The sequence below is a fragment of the Crocuta crocuta genome, unplaced genomic scaffold (genome assembly GCF_008692635.1).
Source record: "Crocuta crocuta isolate KB4526 unplaced genomic scaffold, BGI_CrCroc_1.0 scaffold64, whole genome shotgun sequence".
Lineage (NCBI taxonomy): Eukaryota > Metazoa > Chordata > Mammalia > Carnivora > Hyaenidae > Crocuta > Crocuta crocuta.
Window position 1 is genome coordinate 14,691,881 of NW_027530640.1, and position 24,717 is coordinate 14,716,597.

The 24,717-nt window shown below is 46.5% G+C and overlaps 1 protein-coding gene across 5 annotated transcripts in view; it reads left to right on the top strand.

Annotated features, from left to right (window-relative positions):
* ARHGAP26 (Rho GTPase activating protein 26) overlaps positions 1-24,717 on the top strand; it is a 423,871-nt gene that overhangs the window by 85,935 nt on the left and 313,219 nt on the right. For all 5 annotated transcript variants that reach the window (XM_077768849.1, XM_077768850.1, XM_077768851.1 and 2 more), the window contains exons 2-4: positions 15,357-15,452; positions 16,989-17,050; positions 21,827-21,898. In XM_077768849.1, coding sequence (XP_077624975.1) covers positions 15,357-15,452; positions 16,989-17,050; positions 21,827-21,898 — 230 coding nt within the window. The remainder of the gene's footprint in view (positions 1-15,356; positions 15,453-16,988; positions 17,051-21,826; positions 21,899-24,717) is intronic.

Consider the following 24,717-nt stretch of genomic DNA (forward strand, 5'->3'; position numbering starts at 1 on the left):
TTAGAAGTGGACTTGCTGGATCCTATGGTAGTTCTACTTTTAATTTTTTCAGGAACTTCCATAGTGTTTTCCATAGTGGTTGCATGTGTTTACATTCCTATTAATAGTGTGCAAGAATTCTCTTTTTTCCCATATCCTTGACAGCACTTGTTTTCATTTGCATTTTCCTGGTGTTGGGGTTGTCGAGCACCTTTTCATGTACCTATTAACCTTCTGTATGTATGGCTGGAAAAATGTCTATTCAAATCCTCTGCCCATTTTTAAATTGGATTTTTTTCTACCATTACATGTATCCTTTATATATTTTGGATATTAGCCTCTTATATAGGATTTGCAAATATTTTGTCCCATTCAGTGGGCTGCCTTTTGATTTTGTTAATGGTTTCCTTTGTTGTACAGAAACTTCTAAATTTGAAATAGTCCCACTTGTTTATTTTTTTACTTTTGTTGCCTTTGCTTTTGGTGTGGGATCCAGAGAATCGTTACCAAGATTGATGTGAAGAAGATTTCTTGTAGGAATTTCATGGTTTCGGGTCTTATTTTTAAGTCTTTAATCTGTTCTGTTTTGAGTTAAGGTTTGTGTGTGGTTTAAGTAGTGGTGTGGTTTCATTCTTTATGTGGCAGTTCAGTTTTTCCCAACACCATTTACTGAAGCCTTTTATTCCCCTCTCTATAGTTTTCATTGCTTTGGCATAAGTTGATCTGCCATCTACGGGTGGGTTTATTTCTGGGCTGTCTAATCTGTTCCACTGATCAATGCATCTGTTTTAATGCCAACAGCATACTGTTTTGATTACTATAGCTTTGTTTTCTAGTTCGAACATAGAGCACGATGCCACCAGCTTTTTTCTAACTCAAGATTACTTTGGCTCTTTGGAATCTTCTGTGGTTCCATATGCATTTTAAGATAGTTTGTTCTGTTTCTGTCATAAATGCCCTAGTTCAGCTGTGTTTTTCCCCCACCTCTTAATACTCACACATTCTTTCAACACTGTCTGGTCCTTCCTTATCAGTAAGACGAAGGTAAAGGGGTAAGGCGCTGTGGTTGGCTCGATCTTTTCCTATGCTGTGTCTTTACGGTCAGCGTTAGGTGGCTGACTGAACCAGGGAAGTAACATGAATAAGAAAGACAGGGCCCCTCAGTCATTCGGGTTTCTTTGAATGCCTTCTTTTTGCATTTGGCAAGTTTTGTTCTGGAAAGAACACGTGGCCTCTCAGGGCTGTCGACGTTCCTGCTATTCCCTTGCAGACATAGCATGCTCAGCTGGTACTTGACTGTAGTCTTGCTCCGCTTGCAGACACCGTGGATCTACCAGAGTTCCGTGCTCATGGGGCATCACAAACACCATACGCATACGGGGCTGTGTAGGGGACCCAGGTGGACATGCCTGCCACCCATGTTTGGAGATCTCTGCTCTGCCTGTCCCACCAAACTTCGGTTACAAAACATAAGTTCAAAGATATAATTTTAAATAATGCCAAGATGGTGGCAGGAAAGCCCTGAGCTGTGGGTTCCCATGTGAGTACATGGGTTGCATTTCCATGAAGCGCTAGCCCCGTCAGCCGTCTGTGAGCCTGTATCCTGGATTCACTTGGGTCTGTGTCAGGTTTACTGTTAGCAGGCTCGGAGAAGATGAACTGGGCAGATCGTGTATTGGCAGCCCCAACCCGGGCCTGTGGGCCAAGAGTGCTTGGCTTGCCAGGCGCTGAAGGCAGCTGTCACTTGTTTGGGAAGCATGGATTCCAGAAGTGTTTCTAGGCAGGCAGCACGAGAGCTGTTCATCGGCTCCGGTGCCTTAAGCAAGAACCATACCAATCTGGCTCTCAACAGAACTGCCTTCCTGGGTGCTGGTGGAATAAGAGACATGATTGAGAACATTTTTTGGAAAAGAGGCTAAGGGTTCAGAATTTGTGGTTTTTAAGTTGAATGATGGCGTTCCCTCCTCCCACCTCTCCTGTCACTTAGATTTCTTCCTCTACAAGCATTTATTGCCTGCTTTGGGAACACATGTAAACCTGTTGTCAGGAACTAGAAGTTCAAGCTTGCTCCTTGCAGCTCAGTCTTTGTAATCAGGAGAGGTTCTGTTATTGGTACCTGGTACTAGATGTTCTGAGGGCTTAGATGATGAGTTCTCTAACTTCCATGTGTGTATAGCCCACTTGCAAGCCCAGATTCCTGAGCCCCAGCGCCATAAATCTGATTGAGGTGGCTGGGGTGTGCTCCTGAGGCAACTCTCTGACAACAGGTGATGCTCAGTGTATTTGGAGAAGCACCAATCTTGGCCTGTAACATCTCTGGGAACTAGCTGAAGCCCGATTTCTTTTTTTTTTAATAATTTTTTTAATGTTAATTTTTGAGAGAGCAAGAGAGCGAGTAAGTGTGTGCATGAGTGCAAGATGGGGGGAGGGGCAGTGAGAGGAGGACAGAAGATCCAAAGTGGGCTCTGTGCTGACAGGACCGAGCCCGATGTGGGGCTCAGAATCATAAACCTTGCTCGAACTCATGACCTGAGCTGAAGTTTGTTGCTCACCCGACTGAGAAGGTGCCCATGAAGCACAATTTCTTTTTCTTCTTTTCCTTTTTTTTTTTAAAGTTTATTTTCTAGTTAGTTTCTATATAACATCAGCGCTCATCCCAACAAGTGTCCTCCTCCATGCGCATCACCCCCCCTTCCCCTCCCCCCCATCAGCCCTCAGTTCTCAGTGTTTAAGTGTCTTTCATGGTTTGCCTCCCTCCCTCTCCTTAACTGTTTTTCCCCTCCCCCATGGTCCTCTGTTAAGTCTCTCCTATTCCACATGAGTGAAAACATATGGTATCTGTCCTTCTCTGCCTGACTTATTTCACTTTGCATAATACCCTCGAGTTCCATCCACATTGCTACACATGGCCAGATCTCATTCTTTTTCATTGCCATGTAGTATTCCATTGTATACATAAACCACATCTTCTTGATCCATTCGTCAGTTAATGGACACTTAGGCTCTTTCCATAATTTGGCTACTGTCGAAAGTGCTGCTGTGAACATTGGGGAACGTGTGCCCCTATGAAGCACAATTTCTTACCTGACAGGCTGAGCTGGGAAGGACACAGTGTTAGGTAAGGGGGCAGCATGGTGGGGGACCTGGACTGCACTTGGGAGCCTGTGTGGAGGGCATCCATTGCCCACCTGGACCTCCCTGCCTGTTCCCGGGAGCACAGCCTCAGTCAGGTGCAGCAGCAAAGTGGCTCATTGAACGGGGGAATAAAAGAAAGTGAAACTGATTTCTGAGGATGTTATTAGGTGTGGCTCTGTTCAGAAATGCTTTGTGCTTTTTTTTTCTTTTTTGCCTTTTTTTTCCCCTTCAGGAAATGTTAATTTAATCCACAGGGAGACAGGCAACTTTTCCTTTTCAAATGGATCTTACCATGGTGCCTGGGGAGCGGCTGTCCCCCTTCCTGTGGAATTCGTGGGCAAGAGTGAGCTATGCCCAGTCATTAGGCGGCTTCCATGTAGATCATCATGATGGTCGCAGGTCAGCAGCATGGGGGCCCGTCAACATAGGTGGTAAGAGGCCAAGTGGCTGTTGTCTGAGTTTTACACAGAAATAGCCTTGACATTTCACTTATTACTTTCTTGGGTCATACTGTTGACTATTAATATCTATTGTTGTTGGAGTGCTTGCTTCAGGCCTGGTGCAGAGCACTTCTGAGCATCATCTCTCTCTTCACAGAAATCNTCTAGATGGCCGAGGTGGGATTTTGAGTTTACCCATTGATAGAACACTTACTCTATCCCAGGCCTGCATGGCGGGTGGAAGGGCTCTCTTCACTCCTAGTGCCTTGTCTTGCCCTGACTACCGTCAAATCCCTCTCCGCTATTGATGAGAGCAGCCAGAGGGGGGGTCTGAGCTTGTGCTGCTTCTCCAGGTTCTTCTGTTTGGGACTTTCTCATTAATGGTTGCTTACATTTGAATGCAAGTCGAGCCCTGATTCTTTGGGCTGGGTTTTTGGTTTGCTGTTTCTCTTGTTGTCCTTTGCTAGAAAAGGATCAGGGGTTATAGGGAAGGGACGGGCCTTGGCTTCCCTTTTCCTGCTTTTCACCTGAGGCTCTTGCTTTCCGAAATGTGATCCGAGCACCTGTGATCGCAGAAGCTGGAAGGGGCAGACCTGGGTTTTCCCTTCACAGTTCCAGCTCTAATCTCAGGACCTTGGAACAGAAGCATCTCCAGCCCGGATGACCTATGGGGGATTTGGCTTGGAAATCCATTATCAACCCAGATGAACCATTTTGTAGTTTTCCCTTTTTTCATTTTAAAAAGATGTACAACTCCTTGGGTAGACCACTCTTTTCCAAGGTGGCAGTATTCATTTTCCTTTTATTATATGCATGAAGAAAGGCACAGAAGGACACAGTGCCAGTCTCCATAACCTGGTGGAAGTGGTGGCGCTCAGATCTGTCACTGTTGAAGCAAGTTCTGGATTCCCACATGGGTGCCTGGGCCTTGTCTCTGTGGACCTGGACAGGCAGGTCAGCTCTGGTCCAGTTCTCATCTCTGTCTTTCTGGCTCTCTGTCCTTTTTTTCATTTTATTGGCAAGACATCCCCCCCCCCCCCCCCCCTTTTTTTTTTCTTAAAAACTTCTTCCAAGAAAGTCTGGCTTTTGCTCTAAGTTTACGACCATAAATTTTGAGATGGTACACGTCACCCTCTTAATCTAATTGAGCCAGCACATCATTGTGAAGACATCATTTTATTTGGGGGTATTAGTTGCTATGGTTATTTGCTGACACTAACAGAGTCTGTGTTCTCTCCGTTGGATTTCTGGAAACTGTGATCTGAGAATGACAGAGGTGTGCCTCCCTGTAGGCATAACCAGTGTATACTCTGACCATTAAAATGATTTTCAAAAGGCACAGAAAAAAGACTTGGGGTGGAATTTCAGAGCTGGAATTTTAAAGCTAGAAGGGCCCTTAAAGATCACTGGTCATCCTGGGTTTCAAATGAGTTCTTGAAGGCTAAGGTGGTAATTTACTTTCCTGAGGTTCAGATGCATTGTTCCTGGGTGAGCAAGGACGCGGCGCATTTCTGACTTCTTTTCTAGCTTCTATTCTGTTTCTTTTGTGCAACAGTTGCGGTCCTTTCAAGGAATCCTTTCTTCCGATATATACTGAGGACCTGTATATTCTAGGTGCTGTACTAGAAGGAGAAAGACACTGTGATGTTTACTTTTAGGGTCTTGGGTGGGAATCCCAGTCCTTGCCTCAGAGAGTATGGTGCCTGGACCAGCAACATCGGTATCACTGTGAAGTGTGTTCAGAATGCAGACTCCCAGGCCTACTGAATCACACTCAGCATTTTAACAAGATCACCCTGGTCTTTGAGTGCACGTTCAAGCCCGAGAAGCTCTCCTCTAAGATGGTAGGACATAGTAGAAGCAAGAGCCACGTCTTGAGGCCCAGGCCAGGATCAACTGCCCTCCCTCAGACTGTTTGTCTGCTCTGTGTTGGGCATAATAGTAATGCAGGGGTGCGGAGCTCGAGAAAGCTCACCATTCCCTGCCTGAGTTCTAGCTCTGCACCATCGGGACCTTCTGGTCCTCGAGTTCTGTTGTGACCTGCTCTCCCTTGCAGACCTTTTGCTCTGGTTCGTGGTCTCCTCCTAGCCCCTCTCCCTTTTCTCAAGTTTGCCTATTTGAGGGGTGAAACACAAGCACCACCTTCTCAGGAAGCAGGCACTTGAGGCTCGTGCATCCAGTGAAGCCCGTTTATCGTGGCTGTCCTGTTAGCCTTCTTTTTTTTTTTTTTNTAACTGACTAAGCCACCCAGGCGCCCTGTGTCCTATGACTTGTGATGCTTCTCTACCTCGTACTGGCCTCCTTTCCCCGTCAGGGGTCAAGAAGGATTTCATGATACCTTGTCTCCGTGCATTTAAGAAGTGCCTCTTGAACGTAATGAATTGTGCAAGAGGACATGCACACTACTTTGTGTTGCTGTTCACATAAAATGTAGTGTTTGTTAGTCTAGGGTTTTTGCCTTTCCACACATCTCCAGGGGGTAAAAAGAAATTTTAATTTTGTGGTATGTTAGACTTTCCTAATCATCTGAGAAAAACGTTGAAGGACTCTAGTGTGTTTTTAGTAGCTAGCTCATTAGGAGGAGTTTACAGGTTCACCCTGCCATCTACAATAGAGTGTTCCTGAGAAACTTTGCCTAAACTTCTGTGGAAGAACTCTCAGCCATCTCTAGAGCCCCCAGAATAACCCCTCTTAGGCTTTTCTGATACTTCAGGACACATCTTGCTAATGGTGCACAAAATAAACCAAGATGAGGCGAAAATGCTCGCAGACACAGTTCAGAGCTGTGGCCACTCTAGTGCCCCGCGTGCACAGCTTGCTGTAAAACAGACACTGAGTGCGATTCCCCCTTTCCACAGAGAAGGAAGATTGCTTTCTGATATCTTTTGGTTGCTTAAAAGTAGGTACGAGTGTCAATATGTTGTTAAAGTGAAGTGGCATAACTCGAACATTAGAAAAACAGGGGATACCTGTGTTTGATGAATTAATGAGGCAGACATTCCTTAATTCTTGAGCTAATTGAGATTCTCCTTTAGTTGATTCTCTTGTCTCTACCTGTGCTCAGCCTGTGCTTGTGGGAAGGAGAGAAAACCTGCATCTAGGGGGGGATCCCTGTGCCCTGCTCTTTGAACATTGTTTTCCCTGCGTTTTTAATTCCCATAACAGCCCTGTCAGGTGCTTGTTACCCTTAGAGTGACACCAACTGTCAGAGGGGTTGAGTAATTTATGCCCAGTCACAGAGCTGGTAATTGGCACATAACAGGGTTTGAATCCATGTTTGTGGAGTCCATGCACTTGATACTTTTGTGAATTGTCCTTGATTGTGTGTGTGTGTGTGTGTGTGTGTGTGTGTGTGTGTGAGAGAGAGACAGAGAGACAGAGAGACAGAGAGACAGAGACGTTTACACTTGAACTGTGGAAATACCCTTTCCTTTTTGCTCTTTCACTTGATCAGTCCCTCCGAAAATGGGCTTCTTTGTTTAAGCAAGCAAATCACCATTGTTTTCCTTGAGGGAGTTTTTCCTGTGCTGACCTGCTGTCAGAGAAGGTCTTGGGGCTTAATGTGAACGCTATTGTTCTGAATCCAGTACCTCTGTGTCCTTGTTCAGTGTTGTGTCAGGACTGAGGGACTCACATTTGAGGCTGGGCTCTTTGGGGCTTGACTTTGCATGCTAGGTCTAATGCTGACTTCATCATTTAGCATATTGGTCCTTGATTAGCAAATGTTTATTAAGTACTATTATGTGACATTAAGTGAGTCTGGAATTTATTCATACAAGATCAAGTGGTAGGACTTAAACTCTTGATGTTCTTCGGAAGAGCAGTTTCTGTAGCGTTTGGGAAAAACCAATGTGTTTATATACATCTTTGTGTATAATTAAGTGTGCATAGTGCTGATGCCACTGATCACTCATAATCAGATCTGAACTTGGAGTTTTCGGTAGGGAGCACAGTTGCTCTCAGTCCCTCATTCTCTCCTTAGCTCCTGACTGACCAATGGTCTGGGTACCCATTGCCATAGTTGAGAGGTGTCACTGGTCACCTAGTCATCCCATAAAGAGAAAGTCCCTTGCCTGTGGTTGTATGCTCTTGGCAGTGAAGCAGAATGGGAGGTCAGAGCAGGGGTCCCAAAGCTAAGTTCTGGGCCAGCTCTTTAGTGAAAGGCATAATCACTGTTTGTTGATCTGGTCTCTCTCTTTTTTATAAAAGTAGGGTTTCCATTTTTTGAGGGAGGAAGTTTGAATTTCTTAGCTTGGCGTTTGGTCCTTCCATGTTGAGATTGTAATCCCTCTTCCTAGTCTTACCTTCTGTCCATCAGGCTGAGCTGCCTGCTGTGTCTCCCTGGGTCCTCTGCTTTTGCATCTCTTTGCTTCCTGTTGCTACTTCTAGAATACCTTCCCATGCCTGTTTACCCTGCCCTGCACCTCCCTCTGATTTCTGCATGTCCAAATAATCCTGAACTCCCGAACTTGTAAGCCTCTCTTCGAATGCCACTCCCTGTTCTTGGTTCCTGGAAAGACCCTTGCAGTGGCCCCGCCTGGAGTAATAGCCTGCTTGCACATCTGTAGCCGCTCCCCACCCACCCCCCACAATTCTGTTAGCTGTAGCATGTTCTCCCTTAATTTGTAAGTCTGCCTAGAGCCCTCCTTCTCCCCCACCCCCTCCACAGGGGATACGTTCCAAGATCCCAGTGGAACCATGGTCTGAAACCATGGATAGTGGTGAAACCTATATGCACTGTTCTTATTTTCTGTACTTAGACTACACGTACATACTAATGATAAAGTTTATAAATTAGATGCAGTGAGATGTTTACAACAATAATTAAAAATACAACAGAGCAATTAGGACACTGTAATAAAAGTTGACTGAATCTGATCTCTCTCAAAACATCTTACTGTATTCACTCTTCTTGTGATGATGTGAAATGATGAAATGCCTACATGGTGAGGTGAATGAGGTAGGCAGTGTGACATAGCATAGTGTTCACTTACTACTGACCACCTGACATTAAGTCAGAGGGAATCGTCTGTTCTAGATTGGGGTTGATTGCAAGTAACTGAAAGCCCAGGTACATCTGTTCACAGATGAGGTCCTTCTAAGGATATGAAATGTATATGTATCATTAAAAAAAATTTTTTTTAGTACATTGATACCAGTTAGGCCGTAGAGTTTTGTAGTTGAGAGTTTGGAGTCACTGGGACCAGGTTTCTTACACTATCACTCATTAGCTATGTGACCATGGCACGTTACTTAATCTCTGAATCTGTTTCCCCATCTGCAAAATGGGAATAATAATTCCTACTTGTAGGATTATTGTGAGTATGAAGTGAGTTAAGAGGGAGAGGGAGAGAGAATGTTAAGCAGGCTCCACACCCAGCGCATAGCCCAACTAGGGCTCGACGATCTCATGACTGTGAGATCATGACCTGAGCCGAAATCAAGAGTTGGATGCTCAACCGACTGAGCCACCCAGGCGCCCCAAAATTTCATTTTTAAAATAACTCTGAAAATTTCATTAGCCTTAGCTCTCTGGTTGGAGAAAGAGATTCTCCAGAGTCAGTGTTGGCTATGGCCTCATTTAGGAAATAGTTTTAGCAAAATGGCCTCAGGAAAAGCACACAGCCATATAGTCAGAATGCACATGATGTGACATGTGGTGGCTGATGCGGCTGGTGGGTATATCATCCTCCAGTGACATGAGTGGTTTTCTGAGTCTGCTGCAGCCAGATTTGAAAGAATGTAAGAGACAGGCTGCTGGTGACTTCATCCCTCCAGCCCCTCCCCTCCATGTCTCAGGCTTGAATGGATAAGATGAACACAGGTCCTCTGAATGTTTTAGGGCATTTCTTCCCCCATGGAGGCCAGGGCTTCTCCCTGCACTGCTGATTGCATGCCTACTGGACATTTCCCTTCTTGGGTGGGAGTCTTTATCTGATTTGTGCCCAGCACTACTTGTCAGGCTTTGTCATTTCTCCTTGGGTTATCAGCACCTCTTCTCGCATATTGTCCATCGCCACCTAGTGGCCGCAGGTAAGACTGCATCGCAGAAACTAGAGGAATGCTATGGGTGTATTTTGTTCTATTGTAAGATTTGAACATCATCTCTCTTTTTGCTCCTCAAGTCCAGGGTCAGACTGTGGAATGGTACCTAGCAAAGGAACATCGTGCTTGGTTTTTTTTTACAGTTAAGCAATGGCACTAGGTTTAAAATGCCACATGCAGTCTGGGAAATGCCTCTCTCTAGGCAGTTTCTGATTGGATGTGTTTTCCACTTGCCCAGGTATGGGGGAAGAGAGAAGGGTCTCTGGAACTCTTTCTTCATCTGTTGTAGCTCCAGGCTTCGGGACAGGCTGGGGTTGAAAGGGCACCCATGGCTGTGGCCCACAACTGGCATGTTTGTAGCTCACTTCTCCTGGTCTCGGTTTAGAGAAGGTTTTTGCTTCATGTGCTTGCTGCTGGTTCTGTAGCTCTGTGGGAATGTCCTTCAACAGAAAAGATTAGGGAAGGTGGTTTTATCTTAGGTAAGCATATTCCTATATAATACAAACTTCAGGCAGACTTAACTGTCAAGTTTGTCCTAATATGTCTCCAATCTTATTTTCACTTGGGAAGTATACAGTTGAGACAGTTGAGAATTTTACCTTTGATGAGTGCAGTGNCTGTTCTCAGCCAGGTGTTGTGCTAGGTTCTGAGGATATAGTTATGAGCACGAAGGAACAAGATCCTCACCCTGAAGGAATTTACTAGTTGGGGAGATACTGATAGGACAATCGCCTGAACAATTTAGAATTGCTATGAAGAAACAGGTGCAGAGGACTCAGAAGGTAGGGTAGGGTTTGGTCGGGTCACAGAACAGGGAGGGCTTCTTCGAGGACTATGGTTTTGAGTTGAGGGCTGCAGGTATGAGTAGAAGATTGCAGGAACTGGCAGAACCTAGAGAGGAAGTTGGGCGCCCAGGCCTTGCAAGGTTGGGAGGGGCTTGGAAAACTTTGGGAGGGACTTTGGTCTTGGTTTTTAGATCTCTGGGAACCCATCGCAGGATCCACTACTGGAGCTGTCCTGACCGGAGGGAGAACTGACAGGAGGAACAAAAGTGGGTGTGGGAAACCAGAGCAGAGGCATTTGCAGTTACCCAGACAAATGGGGGCATTTCTTTGAGAGGTTTGCAAATGGCGATGGGAAGGAGTGTGTAGAACAAATGTGCTTAGGAGGTGAAATGGACACACTTGGGAAGGACGCTGTGCTGCCAGGATGATACATGGTGTGTGACTTTGACTTGTGTATCAGGACAGATGGTGGCACCCTTCAGTAAATGGGGACACAGGACGAGGCCCTTGGTTGGAGGATAGGAGAGGAGAGAGTGTTTGATGTCGAGAGTGGGAAGTCTACCTGAGAATGCGAGCTGTGGGCAGAGCTGCGGTCTCCGGACTCATGTACACCTGTCAGCCCTCTCGTTTGGGGATGTCACATACTCCATTTGGATGCCACTTTCTCTTGCTGTGCCCAGTCTTGATGGCCACCTTGTCTGGCCCTTTCATAGGCACTTACTATGCCATTAAGCCAGGGAGCCACTCATGCATAGTCGTGGAATCATTCCAAATACAAGGCGATCAGGCACAGAGAGTAAGGCTTAATTGGCTTTCAGAGAAGGGAGAGGGTAGGTAGGCCTGGGAACTTTGGTGTTTGCACTTGAAGCAGCCAACGGGACAGTCTTGTCATAAATACTTAGTGTGCCAGTTGAACTTCATTAACTGTAATCAGTTTCCAAATCCAGGGAGATGAGACTGAGGAGCAAAAAATTTTATGGGTACTTACATACAGTTCTGGTAACCGTAGGTCAAAGAAAGGTGATAGATGCACTGAAATAAGTGTAATTGTAAGGTCACCTTGCATCCTTCATCATGTGTACCTACACATTGTGTGTTTATGTGTGCACATGGATATTAAGTTTTACTCAACGGTAAATAGAAATGGCTTGGCTTATAGCACTACTGGTAAAACCTGTGTAAATTAAGGTGTATCCTAACTTAAAAAAAAAAAGATCAACTTCTTTTCCTGAAAAAAGAGTTATTGTTAGGTTAAATTGTCTTAAATCTCTGTGCAGATTAGTAACTGGGAAGACAGAGCATGACTTCTCCAGGATGAGAAGGGCACTTCCCTCTGGTCCCCTAGTAAGCAGACATGTTTGGCCGCTGTCTTTCAAGGCCCAGACTTCTTGTCGCTTCTGTATCCCTTAGCTGCCTGGTCTCACTCAGAGGCGGAGGCAACTTAATTCTGTAAGGCAGATTCTTGTCCTCCCCCAGAAGCTGCCAGTTATGAGTTCTCTCTGCTCTGGCCAGCATTCTGCCTTTCTAGCAACAGATGTTTCTGCAGAGTAAATATTAGTGACTTTTGGCGCCTCGTGGTATTTTGTACCGAGCGTGAAACCGTGGGGTTCTATGAGCGGGCTGTCAGGAAGCTTGGCGTGCACTCAACACCAGTACCAGCTTCCCTCCCTTCTCCGCTCTGCTTCCTGGAAGCATGTTAGATGCTTGTTCCATCAGCGTGAAGTCTCCAGAAATAAATCCGGGTGCAGCAACACGTCCGAGGTGATCGTCTGCATACGTTGTACCAGTCATTTTGGGTTGTAGACGAGAATCATTGTGTTTTGGGTGTTGTTTTTTGGTGTCCTCTCCATTGGTCCAAGTAGCCGAGAGGGGTTTTATCTTAATGGGATGAGGCATCATGGGGTATCTACGTGCTCCAAGGGTCTCACCTTGCATGAGCCGATAGAGGCCCAGATCCCCATGTTAGAATTGTGTGTTCTTTGGTCACTCCTTTAGCTTATTTGCATTTTCAGCACAGCTAGTCATGCTTCCCTTTCCTGGGTTCTGCCACTGCAGGATTCATACATTAGGGAACAACAGCCCAGTCCTGCCTCGAACTGAAGCTTACAGTGTACAGGGTGCCTGTGCACTGTGTCCCCGGGACTCCTGACAAGCTGATGTGTTAGGTGGGGCTGACAGCTTACATCAAGTAAGGTGACTGTGAAGTCAGGTTTAAACTAAAGTTGGTTACAAGTCTGGGAAATAGTGGAGCTGAAATTTTGAACCCAGGAGCTTGGTAAGGTTGGGGTGAGGGTAAGGGGCTGATCAGCCTATGACCAGGACCACAAGCAAGGCAAACCTCAAGGGCAGAGTCTCCCAAGCAAGCTTGAGCTGCTCTTGCAAAGACTGGGGAGTAGATGCTGAATAAACACAACACCCAGTGCACTTGGACCGGAAGCTTTCTCTCACAGGCACGCGCCACGCAAGCCCACGGGGACTTCCAGTTGGGGGGATTTTTAGTCTACCTCGCTGTGCTTGCTGGCCTGCAACCAGCATTGCCTGTGGACCAGCACTCACTCTGTAGTTCTTCCATCAGCCAGAGAGGCGTCCTTGCCAGCCCTGGGCTCCCGTCTGGCTTCTCCGGCTTGTGTCGTGGCAGAGTGCGCTGTGTGCAGGTTGACAACGAAATAAAGTTACTTTCTGGTCAGGAGCTAACAGGCCTCCCTCCAGCTCAGATGGGCCCTGCTGTGAAAAGGCCCCACAAAGGCCCTGTTGTGNCTCCATCAGCCAGAGAGGCGTCCTCGCCAGCCCTGTGGCTCCCGTCTGGCTTCTCCGGCTTGTGTCGTGGCAGAGTGCGCTGTGTGCAGGTTGACAACGAAATAAAGTTACTTTCTGGTCAGGAGCTAACAGGCCTCCCTCCAGCTCAGATGGGCCCTGCTGTGAAAAGGCCCCACAAAGGCCCTGTTGTGCGTTACTAGCCACTCCCTGATCCTCACTGGTCGCTGCCCCTGTCAGCACAGCTGCTCAGGTGCGTGTTGGGAGGTGTCCCAAGCCTGGCTTACATTTCACCTTTCCTCCACTTTGTTCAGATGCTTGTCCAGCTGGAGTCTTTTCTTGCCTACGGGGGAGGCAGAGAGGATTGTTAGGTGGACAGAGAAGTGACCCTATTCTTACTCTTAGCCCAGGCCCTTCTTTGGGAGTTCTGTTCTGGAGAACATTCTAATGATGGTGTGACTGAGCACAGCCATGCCCACATTCTCAGCATGATACTCTGGGCTTCTCTGGGGGCTTTGTCTTCTGCTCTGAAAGATGATTCTGCCCTTTTCTCATCCTGCCTGGCCTCCTATCTTTGCTTCCCACAGCGTTCCGTCAGGTGCATCTGTTCCTTTCTTGACTTGCCAGGGAGCGATTGGCGTTCTGAGGGATATCCTCTGCTTGGGTCAGCCAGTTTGAAGAGATGCCTGCTTCCTCCGCTGGCCTCCCTGGACTTGTGTTAAAGTGCCTGCACTAGGGAGAGACTGGAGACTACTGCCCACTGGTTCCTGTGTTCACCTTCTCCATTTCAGGTGTTGGCTCCTTTTGGTGTAGAGTGAAGCGCTGAAGAAGCCACAGCTCTCTTAGGATTCATGTCCCCCGAGCCCATGGGAGGCGCCCGTGCTGTCCAGGTGGTAAAAGCCTGAGCCCCAGACCTGAGAACAGCGAGACTGCTCTGCCAGCCTCTTCCCTGCGCAGCTAGCTCTTGGAATAAGCTCTGGGATGGCGAGCCGCACACTGGTGGGGCAATTTATATCCCGCCCTCCGTGAGCACACTTTATTCAGCATGCACTGGGCAGGGTGCACTGTGAAGCGCAGAAGTAGAAATCAGCAAACCAAAAGATGGAAGAAAAAAAATCAAACCCATGACCCCTAACTTGAAGGGAAAGCTCTAGGAACTAAACAAGAGAAGAGTGTTTTTATTCCATTAGACGATGTTGATCGGTGAATCCAGAATCCTCCCAGCCTCCTCCCCGTATCTCATTAAACCCAGTGCATGTTGCCAGTTGGGCCTCATATTTCCCTCCTCTGGGAATCCGAACATAATACCATTTCCCCTTCAATAAGGGAAACATCTATGAGGGTCATTTGAATGATTAGCCTAATCTGCAGGAAGGCTGCATGTGGAATTAAGTTAAGCGCGTTTGGACTGAGCAGCTGGGTCTGTCAGGCCACTTAAAGGTACCTGGGTGGTTTTATACCCTTAACAGAAGCTGAGGGTTCAGGAGGGATCATTGGCTTTTAATGCTGTCTTACACGGGAGCTTATTTTTAAAAATTTGACAAGGATTTCCGAGAGCTTTCTTTACAGATAACATATGTGGAGTGTGTTTTTAACCTCAACTCAAAACATCGTCAGGGCTTTTGTTCTTGGGGCGGCGGGGAACGTGGTGACCCAGGGACATGGTTCAGGCGGAAATTGGTCAGGCTGGCTGGTCACTCTCCCTGTGAGGGGAACTGCGCACGTTGTGAGAACTGGGCGTCACGTGTGCCTGAGTCAGAATAAGGAGTCCCAGGGCTCCTGTGCGGTGGGGGCGGGACCCGCCTCGCCCTTCCTTCCAGCTCCCTACCTAATGCCTGGATGTGGGAGGTCCGAGCCGAGCCACGGGGTGATGGACACTGATGTCTGCTCTGACCCACACTTGCTCCTGACCCCTCCTTAGGCCTGTTGATTCCCACCTGGGACCAATGCACACTACACGACTCCGTGTGTGGCTGGAGGAGTTCGAGCTGGGACCAGAATGGTTAAAGCAATGTTAACAGAAATAAGAATTTTCCAAGCCAATCAGGATTTCACATTAGAAACAGTTCAGTGTTTTGGAACTTAAATTCTTTTGGATTTGAAATCGCCTCAGGAACAAATTGAGCTGCTGCATGAAGTACAAGGACTAAAGAGTGCAGCACATGCAAACATCAGTTTATGTCCATAATTCATATTTGCTTACTCTTTTTCTTGCTAGATCTGTCTTCAGCGAAGAGGAAATTTGCTGATTCCTTAAATGAATTTAAATTCCAGTGCATAGGAGATGCAGAAACAGATGATGAAATGTGTATAGGTAAGTCCTAACCTTGTGCGTAAGAAAGGTCACCGTTGACCGTCCCGTCCGTGTCCTTGCTGAGCCTTCCTCCTGTGATAGGAAGTATCTCAGTGTCATGAATTAAGTAGTCTGTACCAACAGTGGTGCGGACAGAGTGAAGTCAGGGTCGGGGGCCAAGGAGCCCTTGGCGCATTCATCCTAAGTGGCGAACTAGGCCCCTGGCCCATAAGAAAAATCACTCACGGGTACAGTGGAGTTGTTACCTCAGGCACAGTGGTCAGGGTGTTGCCAAGATGTCTGTGGATGAGAGGAGATTTGTTCTAGGACCACTCTCCCCTACACCGGTCTGGCTAGGAGGAGGGCAGGGGTACTGTGGGGGGCAGGCTGGGGCCTGGGCCCGGACTACAGTTGCTGCCTGCTCCTAGGCTGAGGGCGGTGGGGCATGCTCCGGCGGCCTCCCGCAATACAGTTTGTTCGGGGCACCTTCTGGTGTTTCTGTTGAGGAGCCCGTTGCTGTGCTGAGTGAAGCTAAACTGCTCTCTCTGCCTGGTTGTTAAAGGCCCGATCCTCCTGTTTTCCTGGTAAATGGACAGACCCATACCCTCCCATCCCTCTATCTCCCCTCCCATTTCTTAATCAGAGGCTGAGGGCGGGGTTACTGTTGACGACTACACTGTGCACAGGTGATTTGCAATATCAAGACGTCTGCATTTGGCAGGGTCTAGCCCTTGCACTTGACTCTTCTTACATTGGGCATCTTGGTTAGCTCCCTGGAGTGAGCAAGGATTGAGAAATTAAACTAAGAAAGTTGTCTCATGCTTGTGGAGTCCTCTGTTGTCACTCAGAGTGGCCTGATCTGGGCATGAGCAAAGGCAGTTGGGACATAGCTGAGAGCAGTGAAAATGCATCGTTGTAGTACCTCCTGAATACATGGGTGCTTCTCCCAGCACTACGCCTATGTTCTGAATATCTTCAGGGCTGCTGCACCTCATGCCTGTTGCGTTTGGGAATAATTCTGGTGTAGGAGACTCTACATTTGACCACCATGCTGTAGGCATATTGTATCAATAAGTGGCTTAAAGACGCAGGAGGAGGAATCCAGGGAGAAACCAGAGATGTGGCTTCTAAGGCGAGCTGCACTAGTGTAGTCTTGGTGCCAAAGGAAAGGTTGATTTCTGACGCGAGCCCACAACTAAGGTTGAAGAGGTCAAATCCTGGGCAGGAAATCCTTTAACTCTTACGTGGAACTCTGCCCCTTCCAGCCAACAGTCTGGGAGCCAGCCAGCATCTCATCAGTCCTGGGTAGTGTCAGGAACAGGCAGGTTTTTGAAGGAAATCCTTTCCTAGCTAGAGTGCCAGGTGAAATTAACCTGCCTTTTGGGGTCATCCTGGATGGTTAATGATGAAAAGATAAGGGGAGAACTTGGGAAGCAATTGACTTTAGGATTCTGCCTGTGCCAAGGGATTTGAATCCATAACATACTCACTGTGCTTGGAAAGGCTCCCAAAGGCCCATTTCTCTATGTCCCTCTCATGGCACTTTCTCTTTTCCAGCAAGGTCTTTGCAGGAATTTGCCACGGTCCTCAGGAATCTTGAAGATGAACGGATACGGATGGTGAGTATGGCCAGGGTGCTCTTGGTCCCATATAGTGTGGTCATGTCAGCCTTCCATAAATGGTAAGGGATTACTGTGGATAACTTGAGAACCATGTTGTTGTCCTCCCAAAGATTCACTGTAAGGTGTGCCCGTAAGGTATGACTTCCAGGTGGATCTTTTGAATCATTTAACTTCTGGAGGCCTAGGATTCCCTATGGGCAGGGTGGGAATGAAGGTGTCACACTGTGCTTCCCCCTCCCCCACACCCCACCTCCAGTCTCCTCTTACCAAATGTATCCAAGAGTCCTGAAGGGCAGGGGTCCCTCCTTCAGTGTTTATTCTGAAACACCTAACCCGGTGTCTGCCCTGCAGCATGCACCGAGTCAATGGGCACTAACTAAAGGATTGTCATTACGAGAGGCTCTACAAAGGGAGCACTGGGCATATTGAAGAATCAAATGCTGATCTCTAGGTTCTTAGATGCTATCTTCTCTATTCTAAATTATTATAAATTCTGATGAGGTTTGGCATCCACAGATAATGGATTACACATCCATAAAAAGTTCTTTTGCATCTTCTCTGTATCCCTAAGATACCAAGAATGAAGCCTGAATTGCAGTCCCTCTGCTGGCCTCATGGTGATGTGCCCCTAGGAGGGCTTGGCCCTAGGCAGTGGTGCTCTAGAGGACCAGGGAAGAAACTGTCAGTGAACATTTGTCCTCTCTTCACATGCTAAAACTGATCATTGGAGACTAAGTTGGCTGTCTTTTTTGGGTAAAAAAAATTTTTTTTAAATGTTTGTTTTTGAGATAGACATAGAGACAGCGTGAGCAGGGGAGGGTCAGAGAGAGAGGGAGACACAGAATCTGAAACAGGCTCTAGGCTCTGAGCTAGCTGTCAGCACAGAGCCCGATGTGGGGCTTGAACCCACGAACCATGAGATCATGACCTGAGCCGAAGTCGAACGCTTAACCAACTGAGCCACCCAGGTGCCCCCTAAGTTGGCTGTCTTGATCTGCTTAGACTGCCACAACAGAATACAGCCTGGATGGTTTACACAGCAACTACTCATTTCTCATAGTTGGGGAGACTGGGTACAATCCAAGATCAAGGAACCGACTGATTTGGTTTCTGCTAAGGGCCCTTTCCCTGCCTTGCACATGGCCACCTTCTTGCCATATCCCATTGTGAGGACTCTGCCTTTATGACCTAAGGACCTTTGAAACTCTCTGTCTCCAGATACTGCCATCCTGGGGGTATTAAATGATAAACTGAGGCATATCATATTTTTATGACTTTATTCGAAGAACAATTGGTTCAAACTGGTAAGCACCAAACTAGAAATGTTTAGGGACCCTCCACTGGCAGGAACTATAGGGGAAAGGCTTTTCTAGGGAGCAAATGGAAGTAGCAAGGAAATGATTTGATTAGTTATAGCTTAAGCTGTTGTTTTACTTGGGAAAGCCTAGTCAGTCTCCATTTCTCAACCCGGAGAGGTTGAGAGCCTTGGGTTTTGGTTTGCTGATGTAGGCTATGATAGCATTAGAGCTACCCACTTTAATGGCTCCTTTGTTTAATTTCACAGAGGTTAGGGCTTGGCCGTATAAATTTTGAGGAAATGCTATTCAGTCGATAGCCTCGACCAAGACATGTATGCACACATTTTTAATTTTAACCTGAATGATGGTCCCTATATCATCCTATTGTCTAGATGAAGATACTGCAGTTCCGGATGGGTGGTTAACATGCCCAAGGTCACATAGTTAAAGAAAAAAAAAAAAAAGTGTCATGGTTTGTATTTAAACCCAAAATTGTGTTATACTAAAGAATGTGGGAATTTCCTTGGAACACTCCACAGAGCGGTAGCTCTCACCTCTGCCCTCCACACAGAAACATGGTTTACTTTGATGGCTTCTTTTTGGGTGCCTGCACCAGAATCAGGAGGCTGGTAGCCGCAGCATGGTCGGTGGTGGGTGGAGGCAGGGGACAGCTTGTGTGTTTGTGCACGTGCTACTGTCTGAGAAAGGGAAGTGATTCTTAGGAGTCTGATTCTTGGCTGAGTCTGTGTTTGTGGGTGGGGGGGTGTGGGGAGTAGATCACGATGAATACCGTGCAGATTGCTTGGGCTTGTGGTAAGGGAACAATGAGTGGATTATACTCTTCAGCTTGCCTCCACAATTTTTTTAGTAATGTCTGTGAACTGAGTTTTCTACTGTGCGCATCCGAGTATCTGGCCATCTCAAGTCCCTTTCCTACCTCCTCACCTGATGACAGCCTCATCAGTTTAGCTCAGCTTACCAAAGCCGCACCTCTCTGCAAAGGCTTTCCCAACTCCTTGGATAGTTGGCCATCCTTTGTATTTTCTTAGTATCAGGTTCATGCATCTGATTCTCCACTGTGTCTGATACTCACTGCATGTGTCTGTCCCATAGTAAGTAGGAGTTCTTGAGGAGCAAAGAGTGGGCTTCTTTGTCTACCAGTATCAGCGCAGTGCTTAGAGCTGAGTGGAAATGACATAGTCGTAGAATCTTAGACCCAGAACAACCTTGTTTCTCACTATCTGTCGTTTTTCACTGACCACTTGGGAAAACTGACTCTTGTGAAGTCCAGTAGCAAGCAGTAGAAGGACTGGGACAAGGTCTTGGGCATTCTGTTTCCCAGGTGTATTAGTGCTTTTGTGTCTAGCCTGTCCTTAGGCTAGGTTCTCAGCCACAGATGCCCATTGGAACAACTTGGATAGTTTAAAATCTATTGATGCCTGGGACAAAGTATTGGTTTGAGACATAACCTAGACATTGGGATTTTTTTTGTTGTTTATTGGCCGCCTCTTTAAAAAATAAAGTTTATTATCAAGTGAGCTAACATACAGTGTATGCTAACTTGTGCTCTTGGTTTCAGGGGTATGGACTTTGGGATTTTTAAAAGCTTTCCTGGTGAGTCTGACGTGCTGAGATTGAGCACCACTAGCTTAGGGGCTCAGCACACTACTGTGAGCTTTGGAGACTTTCAGTTGATTTGTGGAAGACTTAAACAGGGGAGCCCATTAAGCAACATCAAATAACAATAAAAAGCAAACAAGTTAAACGTTGCATCCTTTATGTTAAAACGCTCTCTTCTGAGATAAGTGCTCTCAAAATTGAGAAAAAAACAAATGGCAGTGTATTTGGAGACCTGCCACCTTTTATTCTTCACATCGCTCACTTAGTTCTTGGCTGTGTCCATCGATGGCTTCTGGCATTTACTCTTTCGGTTTCATTGTTATGGATGTGCATGTGATATAGAAAAATAATCCTTTGTTGCGACAGGATTCTTGAAATAATTAGTAGAGCGACGAGTGAGCAGTGAATGACTTAAAAGGAAAGATTGTAAAATATTTTTTACTGCCTTTGAGCAGACCATGGACTCTTGGAGCTGGAACAATCCAGCCTACTCATTTTGCACATGAGGAAATTAGAGCCCAGAGAGGTTAAATGCATTGCCCGTGGTCACACAGTTGGCAGCCAGTCAAGAAATAATTCATTCATTCATTTAGTCATTGAAAAATACTTGAGTGCTCCTTTGTTTCAGCACTCTTCTGTGTTGGGAGGAGAATGGTGTGCAAGTGGGCATTTGCAAGATAGGCGTGCACATGTGTGCATGCATATGTGTGTGTGTGTGTGTGTGTGTGTGTGTGTAGTGGTAAATTAGAAAACTTTAGCTGGCTTAAATCTTCTGAAGGAAACACTTGGTGAGGTAGCAAGGAGATGTTTGCTTTGAAACCAGCTGGTGATCAGGGAAAGCCTCCCTAAAGAGGTGACCTTAAGGCCTAAACCTGAAATAGAATAAGAAATGAGTTGTCTACAAGAGACTTTGGGGACCTAGCATCTGAGTAAATGGCGACTGCCAAAACTTGGAAGTAGAACAAATTTTGGGCATTTGAGGTACATTGGGTGATGGTCTGGGGGGTGTGCAGGACCTGATGGGATGAGTGCCTGGGGATGAAGGTGAGAGGCAGCCAGTGGTCCAGAGGCACAAATGCCCTGACCCTAGTCCAGTACTGGTAGGAATACACAAAAGCAGGCTTGGAAGGTTTTCATGCCACTGCGTGTCCAAAGGTGTTTCTCGTTTTAAACATAGACTCAATGTTGATCTGTCTAAAATACACCTACTAAAAAATAGCTTGGGTGAATGGGTATTTACAAGAAGTCACTTAAAAGCTGAAATTTAGATTCTCTCCTGTCACCAGCTCCCCTCTGCCTTCATGTGGTTGCTTACCTTTTTGGAGGTCTGCATTTGTAAAGAATGAATCACACACAGGAAGAATTCCATGTTTTGAGATGATGACTTGGTTTTGAGCTGACGTGTTTTCAGTTCACGTGTTGTGAACAGTTGACACCTGTACAGGGTTGCTTACTCAAATTTTAAAGCGAGACCCAGGAGGCATTTGGTGCCAGAACTACTAGAATTCTTTACAGATTTTTTTTTTTAATGTTTTATTTATGTCTGAGAGAGAGAGAGGCAGTGTGAGCAGGGGAGGGTCAGAGAGAGAGAGGGAGACACAGACTGAAACAGGCTCCAGGCTCTGAGCTACCTGTCAGCACAGAGGCCAACGTGGGGCTCAAACTCACGCACCGCGAGATCATGACCTGAGCTGTAGTCAGATACCCAGCCGACTGAGCCACCCAGGTGCCCCCTTTTTAAAACAAAATTTTTTTTAAATGTTTTATTTCAGAACTGTTAGAATTCTTAACTGATCGCTGCTTTTGTGTGCATGTGTCCCCTGTCCCCCAACCCTGCCCTGTTTCTCCTCACCAGATTGAGAATGCCAGCGAGGTGCTCATCACTCCCTTGGAGAAGTTTCGAAAAGAGCAGATTGGGGCTGCCAAGGTGAGAATTACACAAACTCTGTCCTCGGATTGTAGGGCAGCCTTGTTTTCAGATTTTATACCAGCTCATCTGTTACTCGCAAGTATCTCAAGTAAACTTGAGTGTGGTCAAACCCCAGAGCAGTCATTCTCGTATTTTGTTACCTAATCGTTTTGTGCTAGTTCATAAATCATGCAAAGGTAGAAACCGTGCCTCTTTGTGTTAGTAGATACATCTGTGCTTGCACAACATGGAATTGTACTTACTGCGGACATCCAAGACTCTGCGCCTAGACCCGGGTTGCGGGTTGGGCCCGAGGGGGTGGGGAGGGACACAGCTCATTTTTGTTGTGTTTGAGAAAATGGGCCCTTTGTTGCTAGATCTTGACATTTATCAAGACAAAGTGAATAGTCATAGTTTTCTTTGAAATTTCCTGGTTTAGAAAAATATATGCTATACCTTGTGCAGGTCAAAAATCAGGACTGCTTCAACTCCTAGGTCCCAAGGGGTAGTGCTGATGGGGAACGACAGCAGCTAAAATTTGGCCGATTCCATCAGTCCCTGAGAAGACTGCAAAGAGCATCTTGCTCGTTTTTACAAGGTGGATTCTCCTGGGTTCCCCTGCCCTGTGAGAAGTCACTAGGAAATCCCAGCTAGTTTGACCTTCAGAATAGTGTTAGAGGCCACCTGCAGGGAAAGTGTTTTCATTGGAATTGGTGAAAGCAAAAAGGATTTTTGAGATTTTCTTCCTGTTTTTCTGGAAGTGTGAGTCCTGCTGGCGCCACCTGCAGGGAGCTTTGGGCAACATCACTCACCTACTTGATTAGATTTTACTCTGCTGTGAAATGGCCTTGAAGTAGGTGCCTATATGTGGGAGAAAGATAACTGAAACATAACAAAGTGGCATCTTTCTCCTCCAAGCCACCTACCCACCTACGCGCATCTGCTTCCGAAAATGAATACGATGGGGGTCCGCAAAAGGAGATGGGCTGCTCAGGCAGAGCTCTTCAGAGGGACGGTTGACCGTCGTTTGAAGGACAGACCACAGCAAAGATTTTTCTCGCAGCTCTAAATCACTTTCTACCAGTTTTACACTTTACATTTATGAAGAAATGAGAGCTCGTGAGTTTTGCATCAGAGATTACAGAATGTATACTTAAGAGGGAGTCTCTTCCACTAGGAATTTGTCCAAGACTTGGAATTTGCCGTGAGTGGCCCTGCCCGGGTTCTCCTGTGCGTGGGCTCAGTGAGCAGAACTTCACTCTGGTGGCCTTGGGACCCATGCTTCCTATTCACGATAATACCTGGCAGTGGCACTGGATGTTCCAAAGAGCTTTGAGGCAGCAGCAGTGAACACAACTCTTTATCGAGTCCTCTTTCCAACAGTCTTTTCAGCCTCTGAGCACGGATGCATCTCACTCTGGCCTCTGCCCTCAGCCCTGCTTTTGGGGGCTGCCATGGTTGGCACCGAGGAGGAGCAGGATTCTGAGTGGGCTCCCCATGGGGGGAAATACCAGTGATCTTAATAACAGTAGCAGGTACTTTTCCAGAAGCGGGGAAGAGGTGGAGTTGTAGATCGTGAGAAATAGGAGAATAAAATAATTTAAATAAAATCACTCATCAAAACATGTTGCTTCTCATGCACTCTAATCTCTCGTTCCTGTTGAACAGTGTGAAGATGTTGGGGGTGATTTCCCCTCGTCTCCTTTTGTCATTTCTTTTTCCCAATAGGCTTGTTCTTCCCCTCCCCCCATATGCATACATTTGTATCCTCGGCTTGTGTACATTGAAGAGAAAGCAAAGAAATCAACTCTTCACCAGGCAGCTTAGGAAGCAGACTAAGAGTCAGCCAGGGCTCTTGAGTGGCCAAGTGGAAGTTTCTGAACTCTGCATGTTTGCTGCTAAAATTACCCTTCCTCCCCTTCTGGTGCTGCTTCGGTTGCTATAACAACCTGTTGCTACTTTGCAAGAAGCAAAAATCAGTGTTGGAGGTGAAGGCTGCCAGGGAGGAGGACTCCTGGGCATTCTGATGCAGAGGTAGCTGTCCTGCCAAGGTCATGACCCCTGGAGCTTAGCCTAATCATGACCCTATGTTTAGAATTCTGAGTTTGGGGGAGTTTGTTTTTCCGCCAGCCTAGGTGCATTTGGACAGCCAGGCATTGCAGTGAAAGTAAAATAGAAGAGAGCAGTGGTGAAGAGGGGGGCATTGGCATGTCAACTTGGGGGATAGCTGAACCTCTTCATACCTGTTTCCTGGTCTCTAGAATGGGGACAGTGATAATAGTTCCTAGAGTTCTTGTGAGGGAGACATGAGTAAATGCATATGTGCTCAGTGTCATATAGTCCTTGGATGTTAGCTGTTAGATGCAATACACACAGTTCGTTCACTTAAAAAAAAAAATACATGAGCACCTGCTCTGAGCCTGGCCACAGGATGGAAGAGAGCAAGTGTAGATGTACTGTGCTCATGGTGTGGCTAGAGAGAATGATCTGAAACAAAAAGATGTAAATAAACATAATTTCAAGTTGTGGTAGGTGTTGTGAAGACTTACCTTCATGGGACAGTGGGGCATGGGAAGCAAGTGGGGTGCTCCATAAGGAAGAGGTATGTTCAGGTGACGAGTCTCTCATTACCACCATGACTACTGTGATCACTACTGCCAACATCATCATTACTGAATTTTATCGTGTACTTTCTGTGTGCTGGACTGTCTGCTAAGCACTGTCTATGGTTTAGCTCCTTTTATCCTAATAGGTGTATGAAGCGGTGGCTGTTTTTATTCTTACTTTGTTAGATAGTATCTCTGTTGAAAGAGGAAGCCTGAACCTGAGCCCATCTC